The following is a 22,925-nucleotide window of genomic DNA, read 5'->3' on the forward strand; positions in this document are numbered from 1 at the left end:
ATATATAAATGAAAAATTATATGTTCTGCCGTTGAATTGAAAATGTATTTATAACAGTAGTAAAATCCTAAAGACGGCAGCATGAGAGCAGCTGCTGCAGTCGATGCACTAGAGATGAATCTAATAGCAGCTGAAAAAAGGTAACCTTTACTTTTTCCTCATAGAGGAGCTAATAAAACGGTTTAAATGTGGTCAGATCAAATGTCAACGCTCGACTCACACTGTCAAAAAACACAAAAAATTATTTATTCTTTAATGTTAAACTGCGAAACCATAGCTAGTTCTTCATTTTACTTTTATAGTACATATCAGTTTTCTTGGAAATATATTCAGACTCCATCAGCTTTTTTATATATATATATATATTTTGCTGCAAAATCTGATGTATTTTGTTTTTTGTTCATTAAAAATGCACACTATAGTTTTGAGGATTTTAATTTAAAAACAATGAATTGTTTTCTTTCCACTCCCAAAATATGCACCAACAATACAAAGATCTAAAGGGCAGTGGCAAGAGCAAGTGAGGTGGATTAGCAGAGCTAGCTAACAACTGATTATGTCATCCAGGACATTTTAATGTGAAACATTGTCTCTCTCAGGAGTGCTACAGCAAATGTCTTCAGTCAGAGGCTACTACAAATTTGTTGCAAGGCTGACTGCTACTGGAGATTATACATTATAACCATTAAACTGTTATTTTAAGATACTTTTATTTTACCTCTGGGATAAATAACGTTTTTTTAATTATTATTATTGAATTTCTTACATCTAATAAAATACTATTTACATTTATTAAAGTATGAGGTGACAAAATGTGCAGCATGTCACCTTGCAGGGCCCCAATAACATGCAAATATGTTTTCATTTAACAAACCTTTACAGAAAATAATGTACTTTATGTCCTACAAGAGAAAACTGCACCAGCCAGATTTTATTTATTTACAACCACATACATACTGAATTTCTGAATGAAATTGTCTTGAAGACAACGACTCTTTAATTTGAATTAAGGCAACATTTTTTCACTTTTTGGAAGAAAAGTTTGACGTTTTCTCGATGGATGCAACCTGACAAGTATCTGCTGCCATCTAGTGGCGATAGACGCGAACTACTTTGCAATTTAGTTCAATCGTTACAAAAAAAGGTCAAAACTGGAAATTGATGCAATAAGTACATGTATTTGAAATTATTTAAATGCTAAAATAATATTTTAAAACATGTTTTAATATTTTATATAAAAAGCAGCAATAATTAGACATCTATTTTTGTTATTCTTTATTTTATTTAATTAATGTTTAATTTATTTCCATCAAGGCGAGTTGGATCCAACAGAAAATATAGTTGCTGGGCAGGTTAACCAATCAATAACGCCAATTTTAAATACTTTTATGATGACTGTGGGATAGGAAAACATGACATCATTCAATAAATAGTAGAATTTAAAAAACACACTGAATTAAAATGTTTATTTTTATTCATTTCAATTATAATATGTAATAAGGAAATTATGTACATATTTAATATGATTTGGAAACTTTTTTATATTTAACAAATTAGCAATTGACTGGGGCACTGTTGGTCTTCCATACTTTCGCAAAAAATATTGATTCATTAATGTAGCTTGTTAAAGAACAAAGGGCAAAAGGTTTTCCTGTTGATTCTAAAACTGAAGTGAACTGTACACTGGAGCAAAGGTTTGGTGAAAAACTGACCTGCCGTCCAACATTTTTAACCTCATTTCAAGCAAAAAAACAAGTTTATTTGTACATAAATGGCCATTACTCCTTTTATACAGTTCTTACAGTATTTCCATGATTCCAATGAAAGCAGAGGTGAGAAATATTACTTACCAGCTGTGACTATCTGGACTGACCAGGGGTATTTGGTCATCAAGGTCTGATAGGACCTCCACAGATTAGCCATCCTCCTTAAAAATAAAGGAAATGTTGATAAAAACAAAAACAGCCAAATCTGAAGCAGCGTGGCCCAAATTAAGTAAACCTGCAAATAAGCATCCTTATGTCCACAATTAGAACAAAAATTGTAACGACGCTGTTCCAGGATATATCATTAAACTCATATTTAGTTATGCCAACCATGAAGCAATGATGCTTTGAATACATTACATTAATTTAAGATTAACCTGTACGTTTTTCCTAAATTACATACATCAACTCAACTGGATCCCAAATTAGCACATTTATAGATTTTGTCAATGCCGAATTAAAGCCTATACTCACATTAACACAACTAACCAACGATTTACTGTTTAGCTACATTTCAATTTCAGACTTTTCAAATGAAGTGTAGAAGCTCATTCTTTTTGAACGGAGTTTGGCCAAACAAGGATTCGGAAGTTTGAAAGTCTGCTTTTTAGTGGTTTTAAATTACAGAAAAAAACACCTTAAACATCGAAGTATATCTTCTAGAATAACAGCTCAGTTTAACCGCTAAGCATGTCGCAATAAAGTGCATTAATTTACGGGGAAAAAGCAGTGAATGCAAAATGTGCTACTTGCCTGTTGGTGAGCCCGGCTGAACGCGGAGAAGAGTTAACGATGCCTTCACGTGCTCACATCAGCTCGGACTTTTAAGCTACATAAAAAACACCTTTTATGCAACTCATTAAATTAAAAGAAAAAAATATATATATATAAAGTATGGCCGTAACTTCAAATATATTTTATATATATATATATATATATAAGTACCTGAATGTACTCCGGTATATTTACTCAGCATTTGGTCAAATCAAGCCCCAATCATTCTAATTTCCTACGGTATTTAAAGGTATCATCAAAAGTACGCAAGTTCCGCTGTAAACAGTGAAATATAACCTGTGCTGCCCTCTTGTGGACAGCCGCGGTATACACCAAAACAAAAGTTTAACAACGACAAGTTTCTCATTTTTAAGTATTTATTTATTCTCTTTAAGCAAAGAGACACTTACAGAAACAGAATCAATACCCATTATGACAACTGTTTAGGAAAAAAATGGCACAGAGTACATAAATGTATTATTTTGCCTCAGATGAATACTGGCAGCAGTGTTTTTCAGTAAAATTATAGTATGAGGTAATGAGCGTTCATACAAGTAACAGCTGAAAGTTATTTCAAGTCAGTTGTATTTGATTTTATATGCTTCGTATAAATGTATATTACTGTTTTCTATGAACATGGTGACATGAATAAAAAAAAAAGACATGTAGCTCAACATAACTGAGGAAATACTAGATTTTAGAACTTTGACAGTAAAAATGCTGAATGAGCAAATTTTTAAATTGACTTGTATTGCATATATTTCTGGAAAAAAAAAACCCGGATTCATACAAGTCAAAAATGTGTGATATGATGAAAGCAATTACCTGTAAACAAGATAAATAAATAACCATGTAAAACTTGGCTAAACAGCAGCAAGGACGGGTCCCTTTAAGGGCCAGTTTACATGCACGACCTGAGCCTGTGACAAATTATATTTGACCAAATCTCATACAAACACAAAATGGCGCTCAATACAGAGGATTAAGAAAACCTGTTGCATTGTTGAAAAACAATAAAATTCTTTTAGATAAACTTTTTAACTAAGAAATATTGAAATTTGTGGAGTAAAATAATAAAAACATTTAGGCAAAAAAAAAAAAAAAGTTCATATTTGACCTTTTCATTCACTCATCAGTTAATCGTCTTCAAGTAGTTATGATTGCCGTCCCTTTTGGTGAAAGTTGCCTGAGATAAGAGCATTTAATTTGTAGAAAATAAAAATGTAATGTGCCCAAATTCTTCCAGAAATCTCCACTCTGCTAGCTTAAAGTGGGACAGAAACGTGGGGGACGATTATCATCAGAGATGAAAACGTTTCCTTATCTTCATGCAGCATCTTAGTGCAAAAACATAGATCAACATCCAATCAAAACTGAGCCCAGATCTAGTTTGATCTCTGCTGGATTTAAATTAATTTATTTACAATATCTGGCCTCGAACTGTGCAAAAAATCCAGCAAGATGTTTGCCAACTTTAAGGCTCTTTAGAAACTGCAAAAACACAAAATCTTGGCAGATTATTTCACTTATAACAAGACATTTGTCCCATAATACAAGTGAAATAATCTGCCAGTGAAACTGAGTCTTTTTCATCCATATTAAGGATTATTTATGTAAAACAAACTCCTATTAATTTCTGAAAAGTTACTTATAAGACAGTTTAGTCTTATTTCAAGTTTACTGAGATATTTACACAAGAAGTTAGACCAAAAATACTTGGCAGGATTTTGTGTTTTTGCAGTGAAATTAATGGTGCATAAAAGGAACTTTAAAGCATCATAGGAGGAATTATCGACACAGTAAAAGAAATTAAGTTGTAAAATGTTCTGGATTGTGGAACCTGAACTTTTACCTCTGGTCCCTTTAACAAACGTTTCCCTAACCTTAAAAGTTTGCCGTCACATAAAGCCCGCTCTGTGGGATCCAACAGGAACCGGTTCAGAGCGTCTTGGTGGAAGAAGAAGTCGAGCAGATGAAGTAGAAATTTATTATTCAGATGCGTTCACAGCGAAGTGCTCCTGTAACAGTCTGTCCTCAGAAGTCCATCCCTTCGTCACTCTCACAGACATCAGATGGAGCGTCGGTACCAAAGTAACGATCCCCAAAGTTACCTGAGGAAAAGAGCAGAACACCGACATGTTTACCACGATTTGTCCTTAAAGCTCTGCTTGTTTCTCATAGAAAGTACTCCTGACTGCGTCTCTTCATCCTTTAAAACATCTAGCTAGCTCTGCTGTTTCATTCCTGTTAAAAGTGAGCGGTTTCTGTCCAGTCGCCTCAGGCGTCCTCTGAATGAAGGGCTGCTGCAAAATCAACAGACAGACGCTCAGCTGGAACCAAAGTTGCAACATTTGTTATAATTTCAGCTGCGCCGGTTCTCTTTCACGCTGCACTGCGCCAAACAAACCAAACTAGCTGAAAACCTGTTCCCCTCCTCACCTGTGGTGGCGCTGCACCAAGAAGGGAACAACATGAAAACCTCAGAAAAAGACACTGAGCAGAACTTCATTTTTCACAAAATCTAAACAAAAATGGAGAAACGTCAGATTTTAGCGGTTAGAGGATTTTGATTTTGGTAATAGACTACGAGCCAAGAGGTTGTATTTACCCACAATGCCCTGCGCTGCGGACCAAACAAAATGATATATTTAAATAATTCATTTGTATTTTTAATGAGAAACCCATTGTTTGGTTTGAAAATCGGATGCAGAACATGTTCGGCTCCTCACCGATTCCTGGGATGATGTGGAACTGGTCGTTGACCTCTTTGTCCACGGCGGTGGTGATGATGCGGACCTTGGGGAAAGCGTAGGCCACCGAGTGAACGCCCATCTCCGCCATGAGCAGGGAGAGCAGGAAGATCTTATCCTCGGCCACATCGTGGTCCTAAACATGGAGCAGGAAGAAAAACTAACCAGGAATTATCAAAAACCGCTTTTTTTCTTTAAAAAAATTTTTTTTAAATAATTTTTATATTTTATAAAAAGAAAAACAAACTGTTTTCCTTTTTTAAAAGTGGTATTCATTTGAATTATTTTTATATATATAAAAAAAAACAAAAATGCTTTTCTAAAATTATGTAATTTTTTTACTCATAAAAAAGAACATTTTCCTTTAAAAATTTTTATTTTGTATTACTCATTATTATTTTACATTTTTTTAAAATAAAAAGAATAATTTTTCTTTGGGTAAAAACAGAATAAATCAAAGATTTTACAAAATTACACATAGAATACTAGCAAAATTAATTAAACGTCCAAAACAATGTGAATCTCCTCAATCTTTGATAAATAAGTATATTTAAATATTTAAAAAAATATATAAGCAAATGACTTTAAATAAAATAAAAAAGGCTTTATGAAGTAGGCTAAAAATTTAAAAAAAATATTTCACTAAAATGCCAAAATAATGTTAAAGACTCAGTTATTTATTTTAGTTTTTTAAACAAGAGTTAAAATGGAAGGTGAGAAATCTAACTCGTCTTTTGTTATTCTTTTGCTTATTAAACTGTTTATTATTTCTCAGAAGTTTAAAAGTGAATTTAAACAAATCCTGAATAATTCTGATCAAAATTAAAAGTAAAAAACATGAAAAAGCTTAAAACTGGACCCACCAGCAGGACCCTGACAGCCATGAGAGCAGCGGCTCCCGTGGAGACGGTGCTGTCCATCAGGATCACGTAGTCCTCGCTGATCTCCTTCGGCAGGCGGAGGTAGTGCAGCTGCAGGAAGAACTGGGTGAGAACCACACGCAGGTCGAGCTGCAGCTTCAACACCAACACACAAACCTCCGGCTCCCCGGTGTCGTGGTTGGTCTGGATGAGGATCTTCCCAAGCCGGATGTCTTTGCAGACGGCCGTCAGAGCCTGCTCCATCGTCTCCCCGGCCCGCAGGATGGAAACGCCGGTGATCTTAACGGGACAGAAAGTGAGAAAACAACAATAATTTACTCTGAAAGCTCCTGCTGAACAGCAAACAGGTCAAACTGCAGCTTTAACATCGGAATCTACTGCAGCGGAGCGGAGCTATGAGAGCTGCTGCCACTAGGGGGCAGCCTCAGGAACAACATCTGGTTCAGTGAACAGATAAATGACTTGATAACCAGTTAAAATGATCAACGCTACACATAAAATGTACCTTTTATAGAAATAAATAGCATAATAACTCATATATGCCAGGATATACAGTTGGAAACTCATAATTAAGACAAACATTCACTGCATCAGTTGGAGATCCAGTAAATTGTGAAAGAAAATCTTTATAAAAACCCGTTTTAAACTGAAACATGTCAGAAGATTTTTTTTTTTCCGTGAGTAAACTGAAAAGAAAAGAATTCCGACTTTTATCAAAATTCTGACTTTTTTTCCCCCTCCAAATTTTGACTTTTTTCTCAGAAGATTAAAATACAAATTAATTTGTTTTAGTTAGTTAGTTTTTTTTTCAGTGGCCCTATCCTGAAATGTCAAGCCAGGACATGTAAAAAGAAAAGAATGAAAAGTAAATTATCAGGGGCCCAACACACAACCCTGAGGTACACCGCAGAAGATGTCCTAACATTCAAACATTGATACATTTGATAGAAAATGTGATATTTCCTCACATAAAGGATGGAAATGTGTCTCTGTTCAGGTAAAACTTGTGGAGAGAAAATATTTTTATCTTAATTCATTTTATGGTTTGAACTGATTCTTGCCAACGTTAAATTTGAAGGATAAAAACTGAAGTTTGACATGAATTTACAGCAGATATTTCGTGTTAGATGATTGGAGACAATGGGATGGTGAATAAAATCAATCTAATTTTGTTTTCTTGAACTTCTCCAGCTCTGTACTTTCCAGTTCGGCGTAGAGAACCAGAACCTTTTCGAATGTTTCCTCCAGACACTGAATCAGTTCAGCAGAGAGTCGATGAGACTCTGATTCTTACTCTTTGACCGCTCAGCCTCTTTCCCTCGTAGACGGTACCTTGAGGCGTCTCCACGGAAACGGGCTGGACGGGAGAAAAACGGGACGAAATTCAGTGCCGACTCGAAGCCAAATGTTATTCTGCACTTTGGTTGCTCCGGCGGCCAGGAAGGTCGGCTAACGCTGCTGCTGAAAAGCCTCACCTTGAGAGGCAGGAAGGAGAGGGCATGTTCTATCAGCAGCCTCATTAATCTCTTGGAGTAGAAGATAAACTCGTCTCTGTTGGTCTCCTTGTTCCTACAAACACAAACAGGAAGCGCGCGACCCGCAGTTTAAAACGCCTGAAAGCTGGGCTGCAGGAACAAACCGTTTGGTCAAACAGAAGCAGGTATTTCCTGTAAGACACATGTGTCAAACTCAAGGCCCGTGGGCCAAATCTGGCCCGCCGTAGCTTTTTATGTGGCCCTCTAGATTCTAGACTAAACACTAAATGTGGTTAAATATTATGTAATCAATCAAATCAATGCATTTTTATCTGTTTATTATCAAATTATATCAATCAATCCCTCCAGTTTCTTGAGAATTATCATGGAAATTCACACAAAATCAACAAATCCCTGCACTTTTTTGTGCTAATACGTAATTGGTAGTTTATTACAGATTTTTCTCAAAGACTGTCAAAAACTTTCTTACTTGTACTAAACGGCTGCCTCAACCTTAATTAATGGCAGATTATAGTCCAGCGAGTAATAAAAAGTCACATTTACCATCATAAACAGCGCAAATATTGCAAATATTTCTAAATTAGTACCAAAAATTCTTTGATTTTTATTGAAAAAAAATCAGAAAAAGAATGAAAACAAATCCTAGAGGGACTAAAAAGATGTTCAATAATATTTAATTTTAAGGATTCATTTATATTTTAACATTTTGTTAACAGGTTTTATCATTCTGGTACAACTCGCCCTTTAGGAGCCTTCATGATCTTAATTTGGCTCGGAACGAAAATGAGTTTGACACCGCTGCTGTAAGACGTGCGGCCGGCGCTCTGACCTGATGATGGTGTGCATGCCGCGGACCTGAGGCGTGCTCTCCATCACGCTGAGGGTTTTGGGTAACGGCTGACCCTGATGGGCCGACGCCAGAGCCGATCTGCAAGAAACCAACAGAAAGAACGGAAAACATTCAGATTTTTTTATGCGCAACTATAATGTGAAAATGTCAAAGTTAGACTTCAGAACAACAAACAGACAAACAGACGGATGATCTGATGGACAAATGAAAGGATGAAGAGAACAGATATTCTTCCATCCTCAAACTTATCCAGATCTGGAAAATACTTCGACAACAGCATAGAAAGTAATTAAAGGAAATATAAAAAGCCATTCCAGACGTTTTAAGTACATGGTGTCAAAGTTTATTTGCATAAACTGCATGGGTAACTGCACTTTATGTAGTTTTATTTAATTTTATTTAAATATAACTAAAATAGGTGAATACTGGTCATTATTATGCCAGTTAGAAGAGTTAGATATTACCAAACATTGGAGTTCAGGATTTCAGAAACTATTTTTGTGCATAATTACCAGTCATTCAATATTATTTTATGCAATTCATGCATAAGATAAACACAAATTTTAATCAGGGACTATTTATGGAAAAGAAACTCCACTAATATTCAACTATAAACAAAGAAATATTCAGTTTGAAAAGTGAAAAACATGAAATTTGCAGCTTTGAGGTCTCCTGTTGAGCTAAATGAAATTTTGTCCAAACAATAAAACTGAATAATTAGTTTTATGAATAAATATAAAAGGGAAGATTTTTCAGTGTTTTTATGCACATGCAAGAAAAAATATCTTGTTCATTATTTTATTTATGCCTGAACTTAAGTCGAATACTGTGTGTTTTCATTCTTTTTCATTTTATGGAAGTCAAGAAAATACATTAATTTTGTATTTTATCAAATAATTTTTTAACAATAAAAGAAGCTAAACTCCCAAAGCATTTATAAAACTCCATAAGTTCTGTTAAAAAATAGTCATGTAACTTTTACAGATCTGGAGAAAATTGTATTTAGCAGAGCAGGGAAAAAATGTGAACTTCCAGCAAACTGTTTCATAAAAATGTGGAAAAACATGTTGATCCTAAAGAATAGCAGAGGAGCTGTGATCCTAAGATTCCCTTTGTTCAATCAGGGCAGCAGTTTTAAGAGTTAATGCCCTCATATTCTCCCATTGTGCTGTAACCTACATGCAAAACAATAAATGCAACCCTGATTATCGTCAAACACATGCAAAGTGCTGCAAGCGTCAAAAGAGCTATTTGTCTTTACTCTTTATTTTAAATTGTGCTCTCGTTCTGCAAAAAATAAGTCGTGCATTTGTTTTATTTCACAAAAATGCAAATTAGGAAAAGTGCTCTGCAGCCAAGACTTGATAGATAAATGTCAAAACCAAGCATGTTGCCTGAATTTACAGAAAAAACATGCAGCTACTAGTGGAACAGGTTAGTAAGCTCGGAGTGGATGGAAACGGCAGGATTGGGCATCTTATATTTGAACAAAAGATGCAGAAGTCGGGCCTCACATATCCCAGCGGAGCTTCCTCTGCAGAACGCCACAAAGCACAGAAAAAAAAAAACACAAAAAAGGGAGAGAAAGAATATTTTGAGTCGTGGAAAGCTCCGACAGATCGGCGCCGTGCAACACGGAACAAAAGCTCTGCAGCGCATCGCGCCATCAGATCAGTTCATCTTAGAGCTCTTTGTTTTTATTCTGCTGAGATCTCACACCGGAAAGAGCAGCAGAGCTTCTCCACGTTTTACAAATCAATCTGTGATTTATGTCAGCGTTTATTAACAGAGCTTCAATCAGATTAACTCGCCCAGAGAAAAGACCTGAAGAGTCACGATTGTTGCTTTTTCTGCCAAATGTCGGCTTTTCTGCAAACTAAGAGTTCACTCCATCGCTGTCTCTGCTTTGTGCTGCAGCAGGACTTCAAACTGATTTCTAAAATAAAACTGATTTTATCTTAATCATAAACAACTTGAAGCGCCGCATTTAAGCAGATTCAGTGTCGGGCTGATTGTATTTTGGTGTTGATTTGTGCAAACATGGCTGCAGGAAGTTAACTTCTGAAGCAGGTAAAGATCTAGACGGGGTGTCCAAAGTGTGGCCTGGGGGCCACATGTGGCCCGTTGACTGATTCTGTTTCCTTTTCTTTAATGAGAGCAAAATTATTACTGACAAATTACAATTTTCCACAATATTAAGCACAACACAAAGTGTTGGTTCTTTAACAACCATGCTTTTTACTTTCTCTTTTATTTCAGAGTAGCAGTGGGTATTTATCGTATCGTTTATCTTTTATTGTGATAAATTTCTTATTGTGATAAGAATATTGATTTACTATCGTCAAGATAACCTCTACTTAATGATTTTTAAAGTCCACCAACACCGTCTGCATTGCTGAGATTGTTATTTTTACGATTTTCTCCACTGATTTTTCTGCAAACACCAGGGAGCATTAGGGCCACTGTAGATAGAAAAAAGGGGTAAATTTTCACCATTAATCTCAGAATGTTTTTAGAAAACAAAAACATATCCGAGCTTTGCAAAAACAAACCTCAAAACTGTTGATATTAATCTCAGGAATTTTTGTAGAAAATCTTTGGAATTTCCTGAACTTGTAAAGTGGAAAGTTTTCAACTTTTGGAAAATATGTGAGTTTAAAAAGTTGAAAATGTTATACTTTAACACCCAGGGCGTGTCCAGATTTTTCTCCTTATGGGTGTAAAGCATGGCACAGTAAAATGACAATTTCATCCAAATTATCTGCAGTCTTGGATTACAATGAACAGCGAGACAAAACTTGAAAAACAAAACTATTTATTTAATAATAAAAAAAGAACAAAAAAAACTGTTGGATCTGCTTAGTATGCGAAAGCTATGCAATAGATTTCTTTGTTACCTGATTAGCCTGTTTAGCTTAGCGTAGCTTCACTGTATACAACTCTATTTTTAGCTGCATTATGCTAACTATATTCATCTTATCAATTTAAAGGGAAAACTGTTGAACCATTGTAGTCTACAAATGTCAACTGTTTGATTACCCATGTTCTCCTTTGTGGAGTTTTTTTTTCTGTGCAGTAGTTTTTTCTTATTATTATTAAACATCATACACATCAACCAATGAGACCAGAAATGGAAATTAGCCATTTAGCTAGAATATAATTTATTTACATTTAAATGTTAATTAATATGAAATGTTCCATTCCTAAAGCTTTTCTGTCCTCTATGTTCTGTATACAAACAAACTGATTAATAGTGCGTCTGCTAAGTGCGGCGTTCTCAAAGTTAGCAAAAGAGCTAACTGAAAAATTAGCTCTGCTATTAGCATGTTAGCAGAGGCTGTTTCATGGAAATTTCTTTAAATAATCCAAATTTAATTCACTTTTCAAGCTATCTACATATTTAACAGGTTTATAAGTAAAAGAGACATCAGGTGTGATGGTAGTTTGGCCAGTTAAATTATTTTTTTTTTCATACTAAAAACCCCAGTTATTACAAAATAAAAACGGTTTGACTGTATGGAGAACAGGAAGCAGAGGGGAGTAAAGGTTTGGCTGTAATGAGAAAGAAACTGAAATAAAAAGCTGTTGCAGGCATACCTCACATTGATCTCACGCTGGAATGGTTACACAGCATTCAGCCAGGCAAGGAGGGGTCAGGCACATACAAGGACACACACAAAAACACACACAGTGTGAGCAAAATAAAAGAAACTCAAACCTATAAAGCAAAAACATTCTCAGCTGAAATGTGCGGCTCCACACACCCCGACAGCTCAGCCATGAATATTCATTTCATGTCTGGCTGAACAAAAACTCAACAGTGTCATAAATCAGATTTTAGTAAGTGTGACCATTTTATTTGATTGTGTAAAACGGGGCTGGAACAGCGAATGATTTCATCAGTTTGCTCAACAATGTGCTTGGTGGACTGAGCCAAAGCTGTGGCAGATAAACTCTCCATGAAGGTTGCTTTGAATTTCAGAGGCAGCAGAAACCAACAGATGATTCAACGTGGAGTAAATCGTTTCCCACGGTTTAACTGGAGATAAGGTCTTCCTGCTTCCAGAGTCTGACAGATATATTTTAACCCAGTCAGTTTGAAGGAGTGAGTTCTCCTGATGTTTTTTATTAGGAGATAAACGGTTTGTCTTTACTGTTTATCATCATGAGCTGATTTTTATTGAGAGCTTTTTCTTGGTGTTTGCAGGATTTTTGCCGCCTCGGAGGCGGGGCTACGTCCACTCAGGCGTTTTGCACAGCTGAATGGTTGCCATGGAGATTAAAAGATTTCTCAAACATGCATGGAAGAATCAAGGCAACACTCCAGCTTTGTTTTGATGAGAGAAAAACTTTATAAAATTATGGAAAGCTGAAAAGAAAGTCAATTTTACCTAAAACTGCCGCTTTACAGAGGAGCAGCAAAAGCAAATGATGTGGATTATCTTAAATGATGATGTCATCCAGGACATGCTACTGTGGAAAATCATCTCTGCTGCCCAGAAGTTGAGCTGCTAGTAAACAATAATCTTCAGTCAGAGGCATCTTCAGATTCACTGCAACACTGACTGCTACCAGAGATCTTGATTCATTGAAGACACTTGGATTATATGAGTTTGTCAAAGTCTAATTTCTTTTTGGATTAAATAAAGTATTTTTGAACGCAGCCGTTCACTCAGCCAAACTCTAAACTGGAAAGAAAACAGCAAAAGCTACTGCTTAAGGAAATGATGAATAAAATCATGCAACTTTCAATAAAAGTTATGTAAATTACAAATAACTTTTATTTTGCACATTTTGAAACTGAAGGAAAGTCGGCGAGCTTTCTGCTCCGTTCATGTTGCAGACTGCAGGTGTCGCGCAGTGAGTGTAACTGTTCGTTCTGCTGATGGCCGTGAATGAATATGTTGGAAGATGGAACAGATCATAGTTAGCTGTGGGTCATAAAAGTGAATGGATGACAGAACCAATGAGGAGAAGAAAGATGGAGGACACCTCTCCTTTCCTCTCCTCTCCKCACGGCGCCATTAATCTCAGATAAGGACTCCAGAGCTGCCTGACCGAGGTCAGCAAGGCGCAGCAGGAAGGAAGGAGGAACGAGACGAGGCAGAAAGGAGCCTCACCAAACGCTGGAATAACCAAAACTCTGCCTGGAATTATTAACAATCAATATTTAACAATCTCATTTGTTTCCTTTCCCTTAATCAATAACAAAAAATGAAAATGGAAGGAGATTTTTTTAACTGGTTAAACGGAAATTATTGGCTGCATTTGTTGATATTTGAATATTATCAGGAAAAAATATCTTATTTTTCTTAAATTGCTTCAGATTAAAATCTAAGATGAGGGTAAAATGAAACCAAATTCTGTTTTTTTTATTCCCATGAAGATCTTTGAACACAAAACTTACATCTTCCTAACATGTTTAAACAGTTAAGTTTACATTTCATACTGCAGAATATTTGAAAACAAAATTAAAAGTGACTTTTTTGCACCTCATGTTGCAGACATGATGAGTACGGTTTGCTAAGAGAATAAGAACATGAAGACAATAAGACTACCAACAGAATAACATCTATTTATATTCACTGCTAGATGTTTTGGAAAATATATTTTTGGGATTTCTGCAACTGTTTAGCAGAAGACGCCCAGTTCTGGTCCTTTAGATGTTTTAATGCTTGAAAACATGAAGATTGGAGATCAAACAGGGAGAAAACCGATAAATGGATCAAACTTTTCCTGATTTTGGGAGACGATGGTTGAGCAGTTTTTGCAGAAATGCTGTGTTGTGGTTTTACTGTCGTGCATCCGGTCAGGTTTGGAATAACTAATAAACATTTTTTAAAAAGTGTTTTAGCTTTTCAAACAGGTTATCTTCTTCTAATACTAAACTTTCTAAACCTGACAGCCATGCTCACATATCCACACTTTATCACTTTATTGTGGCGACGCAGCAAAATCCCGTCACAATGCTTCCCGCCGCCTGCAGACGGCAGCAGCTAAAAATGTTGATCTGAATAAAGCCGACTTTGTTTACATTGTTCCTCATATAAAAACAGCCAGAAGTGAGTCAGCGAGTCTCATCAGGGCAGGCAGCTGAAGCAGCACTTTTCAAACAACTTCCCCACAAATCGAACTAAAACGAACTGAAACACCGGGAGAAACTTGAGCCGAGTCAGCAGAACACAAACAAGTAGAGACCTTACTGGGGGTCTTTACCTTCTCCAGCTGACTGTGGACATGCTGCACAATCAGATCCAAAGCTACAAAGTTTTCCCCACCTGAAGGGAAACACATTTAATCAGTAACTTTATTGAAAAATGGCCATATGTGATATTTAAAGGACAGTTGAATGCATAGAGCAGAGTGACATCAGTACTAGCCTCTGGGCACCACGATGTCGGCCACCTGCACCGTCGGCTCGATGTACTGCTCGAAGGCCGGCTTCACAAACTTGTTGTACTGCTTGATGATGCCGTTGATGTCGCGCCCGCGCTGAGAGACGTCTCTCTTCAGCCTGCGGATCAGCCGGATGTCCGAGTCCGTGTCCACAAACACCTTCATGTCCAGCAGCTGCCGGGAAAAGGTCACAAAACGACGTTCAGTCCAGTTTTATCAGGCGTTTCTGCTCCGATTTCTCATTTTAACATGTTAAAATCCTGAAAGGCTTCAGAAACAAATGATGTCGCTCATGTTTTCTCCATCTAGACCAAAATAAATCTGAATAAACCTGCTATGACTTGTAACTTTGAGCATTTTATGCTAAAAGTTGATTCTTTTAAAATAATTTGTGAACATTGATGGTTTGTTTCTGCTCGTAAAACAAAATGAGTGAAATTAAACCGCAGGTTTGTCTGCTTTCTTTTTTAAACAGACCCAGTTTAAAAACAAACAAGAAATGACACTTTTTTATGTTTTGATGTGCTTGCTGCACTAGAATGTGATTAATCTTATGAATTTTGTAATAGATGGACAGAACTACTAGAAATGTAAATCTTCGTCTCTTATTTCTTACAACAAAACAGTCAGACTAAACAGAAAGAATATGTTGTAAAGTCTTCCTACAGATTCTGATTCCATTAACTCGTCACCATGCCGTTTCTGCTTTAATAGAGATTTAATGTTGTTATTTTTTCCATTATATTTCCAGTTCCTGGCATCCTGCCCGTCTGGACGGGTTCTTAACCCAGACCTGTATATTAGCTCTACAGATTAGCAGCTATAATTGGCTTCAGTTACTAGAAAGGACACAAAGCACAATTAATCACAGAGCACAAAGGCTGTTCCTGACTGAATAAGAGGGTAATCGGCAACGGAGCCGGGCCTCCTGGGAGGCTGGCTGCCTTATCGCCACAGTCCAGCGCACAAACACACAGAGGAAGGAGCAGCAGGACTTATTTACCATTAGGAGCTCCGTCCCTTTAATTCTTATGGATTTTCACTGACCATAAACAGGCTTTCAATAAAAGAGCAAATCAATTTTCTGTTTAAAGGCAAATCTCTCCACATAAAGAGGCTCCAGGCAGCAGACTGGACTGAATCTTCACTTTGATTCAGCAATAAGACGTCAAACGAAGAAAAACCGAGAAAATAAAGGAGTTTAATTGGACAGAAGATAATATTTCTACAAAATGATGACCTAAATGTTAAATATTACTTTACGAGGTCTGCAGCCCTGAGGGGTAACAGCTGTGGTGGACAGACTGGGATATCGCTGCTTCCCTGAGGCTAAACCAGCTGTTCCAGATGCTGCAACCAAAGCAGAGCTGCGCAATATATCGTAAATATACCGTCATCGCAGTATCAGTGAGGGCGATATCCACGGTTAGAGAGCAATATATTCTCCTGCAAAATGCAATACTTGGACAACTAGAGTTTCAAAATGCCAAATATTCACTAATATTACTGAAAGCACAACATTTTCTAACATGATGGAGCCTTAAACTACACATTTCTTAGTAGATAATCTGCCTTTTATCCTGTTACATCTGCATAAATATTATAATTACAACCAGGAACATGATTTCTGCATCAACTAACCTTATCAGCATATCATAAAAAATCTAAACTGGAAGTTGAATCAACTCCAAAATCTGTTATCTGTTTACCGTCTATAATATGTGCAACATGCAAACAAACAAAAAGAAAAAACTGAGAATAATATACATTTTTTACCTTCAGTAGCTCCTTGTTGGCAAAAGCCAGGATGCCCTCAAAGATAACCACATTGGCTCCATAAACTGTTTTCTGTCCCAGAGATGAAAAATAAAAGAAAAAATAAAGATTTTATTGTTTATGTCATCAGTTTAAATGTCCACAAAGAAAACGAGACAGATTCTGAATAGTAGAAGGAGCTGAAATCCTAAAAGATGTTCAAATGTAGATATTCTGGGATTCTAAGAACTGAAAGCTTTACAAGAGCTGTTCAAGACTCAGATGGTTTCCAGTTATTATCTGGCCCCTGTTCTCTAAGGCGAGATAAAGACATAAGTTATGATTTTTATCCTCACAAAGCAGATATTTAAAAGCTTTACGTTACAAGATAAAAAGGAAATATTTCATGATTACTCAGTACAATACGGCTCTGATGAGAGTATTTTTTCCTTCACATTTCTAACCAATAATTCAGATTTAGTAGAAAATAATCAGATATGTCAGATCAGTGGCTGTGTGACATTCTGCAGCAGCTATATACAGGGAAGAAACGTTATTATTGGTATTATTGCAGGCACAGTTAAATAAATGTTATAAACATGTGGTTGAGTTCAAGGAAATAACTAAAATATTGACGGAGAAAAAACAGAAAATGCCAAGAAATGAGGAGCAAAAGACTTTAGGATCACTGTTTGCCACAAACTCGTGTGAATCGATTTGAGAATGATGTAGAAGTTCTTTAACATCTTTAACAAAAAAAGTTTAAACAGATAGAAGTAAAACTGTGTAAATTCAGGAAGCAGCTCAGGAGCAGAAGCTGAACCCCAGGCTGCAGCAGAGCAGCTTGGCCAACACTTCGACACTTAATTACATTCAGCTGAGTACAAAAGGGCCATATAATGATCCCGAAGTCGCCGGCCGAGATGGCCGATTTCCCATGAGGTGTTGTGCCAGTCAGCCATGAAATTACACGGCGACGAAATAAAGAGGAGATGTCAGAGACGCAACGCTTCAGAAAGGCTCTCAGATGGAGATTTTTCTGCGTTTCCTGTGGTTCTTGTTGGGGAAAATGAAGCTTTAATTGTCAGCAAACTTGCTGGGAAAATTCCCAAAAGTATTTTTACTACAGTCGCTGTTTTCTGACCCATTCTTTGCGCCGGCTGTGGCTGGTGAAGTCGTACACTGGCACTTTGATGCTTTTCCCCTTCTTCAGCTTCCTGAGGACGGTGATGAGCAGCTCGAAGTCGAAGGCGTCGGGGTGATCGAAGTTGTACTCGTTTTTAGCAGCGAGCTCCTGCTCGTCTTTATTCAACACCTGAGACACAAACAAACCAGAGCAGCAATAAAACAGGTGATTCTGATCAGCTGTAAGGTCTCATATCAATACCTGTTCAGAATTCAGAATGTGGAAATACCATTTCCTTAACTGGAGCGGGTAAAAATAGAAAATAAAAGCTGCTATACAAAAAACACCAAGAACAAGAGATAATGTTTGTCTTTATAAAGAAGTTTAGACTTTAAATTATTAGAAAAATCTGAAGATATGCGCAACAAATGGCTGAATTAAGTTATTTTAGTCTTATGATTTCACAATATCGTCCCCAGGAACAACTGAATTAGTTTTTCTCCACTTGATCTGGAAAAAAAAAAAAAAAATTCACAAAACTTTATTGTATAAAATGAATTATTGGTTAATGAAAAGTGTTGAGAACAAAGGATTTTTCTTTGTTTGAGAATAAAGTAAAAAAATTACCAAAATAAAGTCATAATATTACAAAATCATAATATTACACTTTATTCTCATACAAATTTATTCTTAATTTTTTCTTCTTCTTACACGGCATATTTGGTTAAAAAATCTGAAAATGTAAATATTTTTCAAACTGAGCAGTGTACACAAACACTTCTGGAAACTAAATTATTCCATTAAAAAACTGAAAAATATGAAAATACAGTTATGTTTACAAATACAAAAAAACAAAAACAAGAAATTTTTATTACTCAGCACTGTAGATCAATCAATCAAGTTTATTTGTAAAGCACATTTCAGCAACAAGGCAGTTCAAAATGCTTTATATCATAGAAACACTAATATTGAACAGTCAATGACTGTTTAATCTTGAGCTGCATGAATTGCTGCACAAATATCCTGCATGTTTTTCCTTCAATATCCCTCTTTGTAACCTTTAGTCACATATTAAAGACACAAATTTAACAAACATCTTCAATTCAGTGTTAGAAGTAAGTAAGAAAAGAACCAAAAACCATCAATTTCAGTTCATCTTGCTGAAATCAGCAAAGGAGCGGGAAGGCTAATCAATTCCGTGGAATATGATTTATGATCTGCGTTTGTTTTCCAATCAAAAGCTAATGAACTATCAGAGAACTCTGGGGGTAAACGGTTATCGAATGCGTCTTATTGCTCAGAGTGAATCTGCAGATTTACTGCTGAAGACGCCATGAATCAAAGCTTGTGGTTCTGTTTTTTTAACTACGCAGAGCGTAATCACCTTGTAGAAGGAGTCCATGGACAGCAGAACCACCCAGGGAACATCCAGAGCTTCGATGATCTTATTGGCCACTGTGGTTTTTCCTGAGGCGCTTCCTCCACACAGACCTGCAGGAGCACAAAGCACAAACAGCAGCGGCTCCAATTAAACGTGAAGAAGCACTGCTGCTAGAAAAATGCTAAACTAGTTCAAGAATGAAATAAATACACTTTCATCATATACTCATGACATATCACTTCAAGTTCTGCAGCAACAGACACCAGATATGACAAACTGGTATAATGAGAGATTTTTAGAGGTTAAATTCGCTAAAGTTTGAATTTCCTTAGACTTTCAATGTTCCTTTTTACCGTTTAGTGCAGAAAGTCGTGACATTGGCCGCATTTCCATTACGAATGTATGCAAAACTTTGTCAATATTCTGGTAATGTCAAAAAAACTGTTTCATAATTGTGTTGTTTCCATTACATAAGAAACACAAATAAAGTTTGTTCATGTGATGTCATAAAAAAAACCATCATCCTCCAACTACTTCCTGATCATGTGACTTGTGTGATGTGAAAAAAAGAAAATTTCTGTAATTTGTCTATTMAAAAAAAAAAAAAAAAAAAAAAAAACTGAGRRAAAAAAWAAAMAAAMAAACATTGGAAATTGAATCTGGTATAAAAAAATCTGAGATTTTATTTTTACGCCATATCACTTCAAAAAATAAAACATGGGTGTACCAGTATGTACAATATTTATTTCTGTTACAAATCAGTCAAAGTTTGGCTTTTTTTGACAAAGAAAAAAAACACATTTCTACAAAATAACTACATGTAACATAAAATAAGTGACTTTTAGCAAAACACTTATTTTACTGGATTAAAAAATGCTGCTTGTTTTTATCTTTAAGTGCAGCTGTGGGGATGTTGTAGAAACACGTTTTCCTTTTATTTCATCTAAACATGTTTTAAAGTCACCCAGCTGTGAAAGCTGCTCTGCTGCAACACAACAAACCCTTTTTTCTATTAGCAATAAAAACCCAATTGTTAAAAAAAGATGGCAGACACAAGGTTTTACCTCCTTTAATTTCCATTTCTTTTATTTTCGACCCATTTTATGGTTTTAATCGTAATTCTTTCCCTCTTCATCTTGCACCAAATTTTACTACATCTTCCTCAGCGCAGGTCTGACCAGTTTTCCGCTGCTCCTTTCAGCCGTGTGTGAAATTGGGACCAGTCACTACGCTCCATTGGCGATAACAGACTGCAGACTGAGGAGAACGTCCGCCTCTCCTTCCCACCGCTCACCCCGGTCTGATGAGTTTATTCACGCTACGGAGCTCCGTGGATGTCAAACACGCACACCTGGAGCTCACTCCTCAGCTGCTGGGAAGCTCGCTGACTCGGATGTTTTACTGTGCAGATCAGCATGATGTGTCGCCGTAAAGGCTCATACAGAAAGAAACCATTAGATTACGGTTTGCTAAACTTACATCTGTAGCTAAAATGGTTTGAGCATGACAGACGTTTTTCAGTTTATTTATTCTGAAACTCAACATGAAGAAAACAGATTATTTTATTGAGAAATTTATGTGGTGTATGCAGGACAACGGCCCTAAAAGCCTGGAGTTTGATACCTGTGAGGAAAATAAAAGTGAAATATTAAGGTTTTATCAGCCTCAATAATCTTAGGCTGTTTTAACACCTGATATGTTACATTTTCACTGCGGATCGCTTTCACACTGAACTGCGTCAAACAAACCAAACCGTTCAAAAACCTGTTCCCCTCCTCGCCTGTGGGGGCGCTGCACCAAAAACCACTACAGGAAACAACACAAAAATCTCTGAAGAAGACATGAGCGCAACGTCCTGCTAGGGCTGAAACGATTAATCAAATTAATCGTGGAAATTGATTATTGAAATAATCGTAACTAATTTAGTTATCGATAAATCGTCAGTGCAATTAGCAGTAAAACATAAGAAAACGTTAAAATCTCTAGTTTGACTACGGTAAAAAAAAACTGCAACAAACCTCATTTCAAATGGCTCATAAAGTACAATCAGGAATTTTAAATATAATGTAAAATAATTAAACATGGTGTCTCTAATAGCACAAAGAATATAGTGAATAGAATTGATACCTGATCAGATGTTAAGATCGGATTGGGGCACAGATTGTAGTTTATAAGAAAAGTACTAAATATTTGCGTAAATTATTCCTTTTAAGCACATTTAAATGCGTCTTAGGTGACGATGTAGGAGTTGGAAAACAAACCAGGAGAACTCTGGTTTACGAACTCTGCTCTCCTCACCGATGACGAAGGCCTCTTTGAAGGTGGTCCCAGTGACATTGTACCACGGTGGTCTGCCGGCGGTGTAGATGGTCCTCTTGTTGGTTCGGAGCAGTGGAGGCTCCGTCTTGGACTGGCTCGTGGTCCGTTTCCGTGGCGACAGCGACGGGGTCAGAGGGCAGCAGGGGACCCGGTTGGAGAGACCGTCCATGGAATCTTCTCCGCTCCCGCTGCATTTAGAGGGAGAGGCATTGATAAGCAGACCGCTCGTCAAAACATGTTCAGTGGTTGTACAGTTCACTGAGAGGACTGGATGGGATGTTTTTGCCATCAGAGATGCCTTTTTGGTTCATATGTGACCCCCTGCTGCTCCTTTACAGGCATTTCAAGTATTACAATATACGTGCAAGTTCAGCTGATATTACAACACTGTAAAATTGTGGACTTGCACATAAATTGTTGTTCTGCAGAGAGGAAGGAAGAAACATTTTCACTGGAATGTCTCTGTGAGGACTCTCCGCAGTCGGACCTTTGGTGTCGGTGTGACTGAGGGAGAGGACGGGAGAACTTGCCGATCCTCCCCAGGAAAACACACCGTTGCCCAGGAAACAGCGTGACATCGAGTGGGGAGGCCACCATTCACATGAGTAAGGCTGTCATCACTTGGCTCGGTTTGTGGAAAGTTATCTCCCCAATCCTCAGCTAAAAGTTTCTCTCTTTGGAAGAGAAACAAGCAAAACCAAAGCACATGTTTCCAATTAAACTCCCAATGTTTATATTTGGATTGGTAGGACAAAAGCAATATTACTCTTAATATCTACTGCATGTGATCAGTATCAATAGATAATACATCAGATATAATAATCTATACATGGAAAATTCACTGAACTCCGATCCAGAACCTTCTCAACTTCTCACAATCAGCTAAGCTGGCCTACTCACTCAATCTTTGGTTACCTAGCAACTACCTGCTGAGTTTCAAGTTCACTGTGAAACCATAACTGCTTAAAAAGAAGAAAACAATGGTGTGGAGTGAAAACTGTAGATAAAAAGAAAAGGTCACTCCACCAGTTTGGCAAAATTTCAAATATTTAAAAAAAAAATAATCAGCAATAATTATCTATATATCGACTCATATGAAATGCTTTTATTCAGCATTAATGTCCAGGCCTACTCTAATGGATGATGGCATCAGTGGTTTTTCATATTTACACGTATCACCTTTGTCTGATTATAATTTTGTTGATCTGAAACAAAAAAGTGAGGAGGTAAATACTTTTTCAAAGTACCTTGAAAGATGTTATGGGGTTTCAGTAAATACGGTGCTGATGATTTTGTAAATTTAAAAAAAGTTACTTCACTGCTCTGCTGTCTTTCAGTGGAAAGAATTAAGAAACATGACTACAAGCTTCAATGACAGAACATCCAGGGGTGAAAGAAGTTTTAAATTCTTGGGGGTACTATGACAAAAAA

At 36.6% G+C, this 22,925-nt stretch overlaps 2 protein-coding genes across 5 annotated transcripts in view; both read right to left on the reverse strand.

Moving 5' to 3' along the window:
- Positions 1-2,492, reverse strand: part of mpv17 (mitochondrial inner membrane protein MPV17) — a 15,484-nt gene extending 12,992 nt beyond the window's left edge. The window contains exons 1-2 of one of the 2 annotated variants that reach the window (XM_008397199.2): positions 2,404-2,492; positions 1,851-1,927 (exon numbers count right to left, since the gene is read on the reverse strand). In XM_008397199.2, coding sequence (XP_008395421.1) covers positions 1,851-1,923 — 73 coding nt within the window. In that variant the 5' untranslated portion in view covers positions 1,924-1,927; positions 2,404-2,492. Of the gene's footprint in view, positions 1-1,850; positions 1,928-2,240; positions 2,263-2,403 lie in introns of those variants that run through there. The other variant, XM_008397197.2, reaches the window with a different exon arrangement.
- Positions 2,493-4,511: 2,019 nt separating this feature from the next.
- LOC103457224 (uridine-cytidine kinase-like 1) overlaps positions 4,512-22,925 on the reverse strand; it is a 24,741-nt gene continuing 6,327 nt past the window's right edge. The window contains exons 2-15 of one of the 3 annotated variants that reach the window (XM_008397194.2): positions 21,474-21,682; positions 19,179-19,285; positions 17,813-17,983; positions 16,690-16,761; positions 14,898-15,087; positions 14,734-14,795; positions 10,032-10,051; positions 8,497-8,595; positions 7,647-7,740; positions 7,466-7,528; positions 6,328-6,450; positions 6,154-6,261; positions 5,270-5,426; positions 4,512-4,651 (exon numbers count right to left, since the gene is read on the reverse strand). In XM_008397194.2, the coding sequence (XP_008395416.1) occupies positions 4,575-4,651; positions 5,270-5,426; positions 6,154-6,261; positions 6,328-6,450; positions 7,466-7,528; positions 7,647-7,740; positions 8,497-8,595; positions 10,032-10,051; positions 14,734-14,795; positions 14,898-15,087; positions 16,690-16,761; positions 17,813-17,983; positions 19,179-19,285; positions 21,474-21,682 (1,552 nt within the window). In that variant the 3' untranslated portion in view covers positions 4,512-4,574. Of the gene's footprint in view, positions 4,652-5,269; positions 5,427-6,153; positions 6,262-6,327; positions 6,451-7,465; positions 7,529-7,646; positions 7,741-8,496; positions 8,596-10,031; positions 10,052-12,114; positions 12,132-14,733; positions 14,796-14,897; positions 15,088-16,689; positions 16,762-17,812; positions 17,984-19,178; positions 19,286-21,473; positions 21,683-22,925 lie in introns of those variants that run through there. The other 2 variants (XM_008397195.2, XM_008397196.2) reach the window with 2 other exon arrangements.

This window comes from Poecilia reticulata, linkage group LG21 (genome assembly GCF_000633615.1).
Source record: "Poecilia reticulata strain Guanapo linkage group LG21, Guppy_female_1.0+MT, whole genome shotgun sequence".
Taxonomy (NCBI): domain Eukaryota; kingdom Metazoa; phylum Chordata; class Actinopteri; order Cyprinodontiformes; family Poeciliidae; genus Poecilia; species Poecilia reticulata.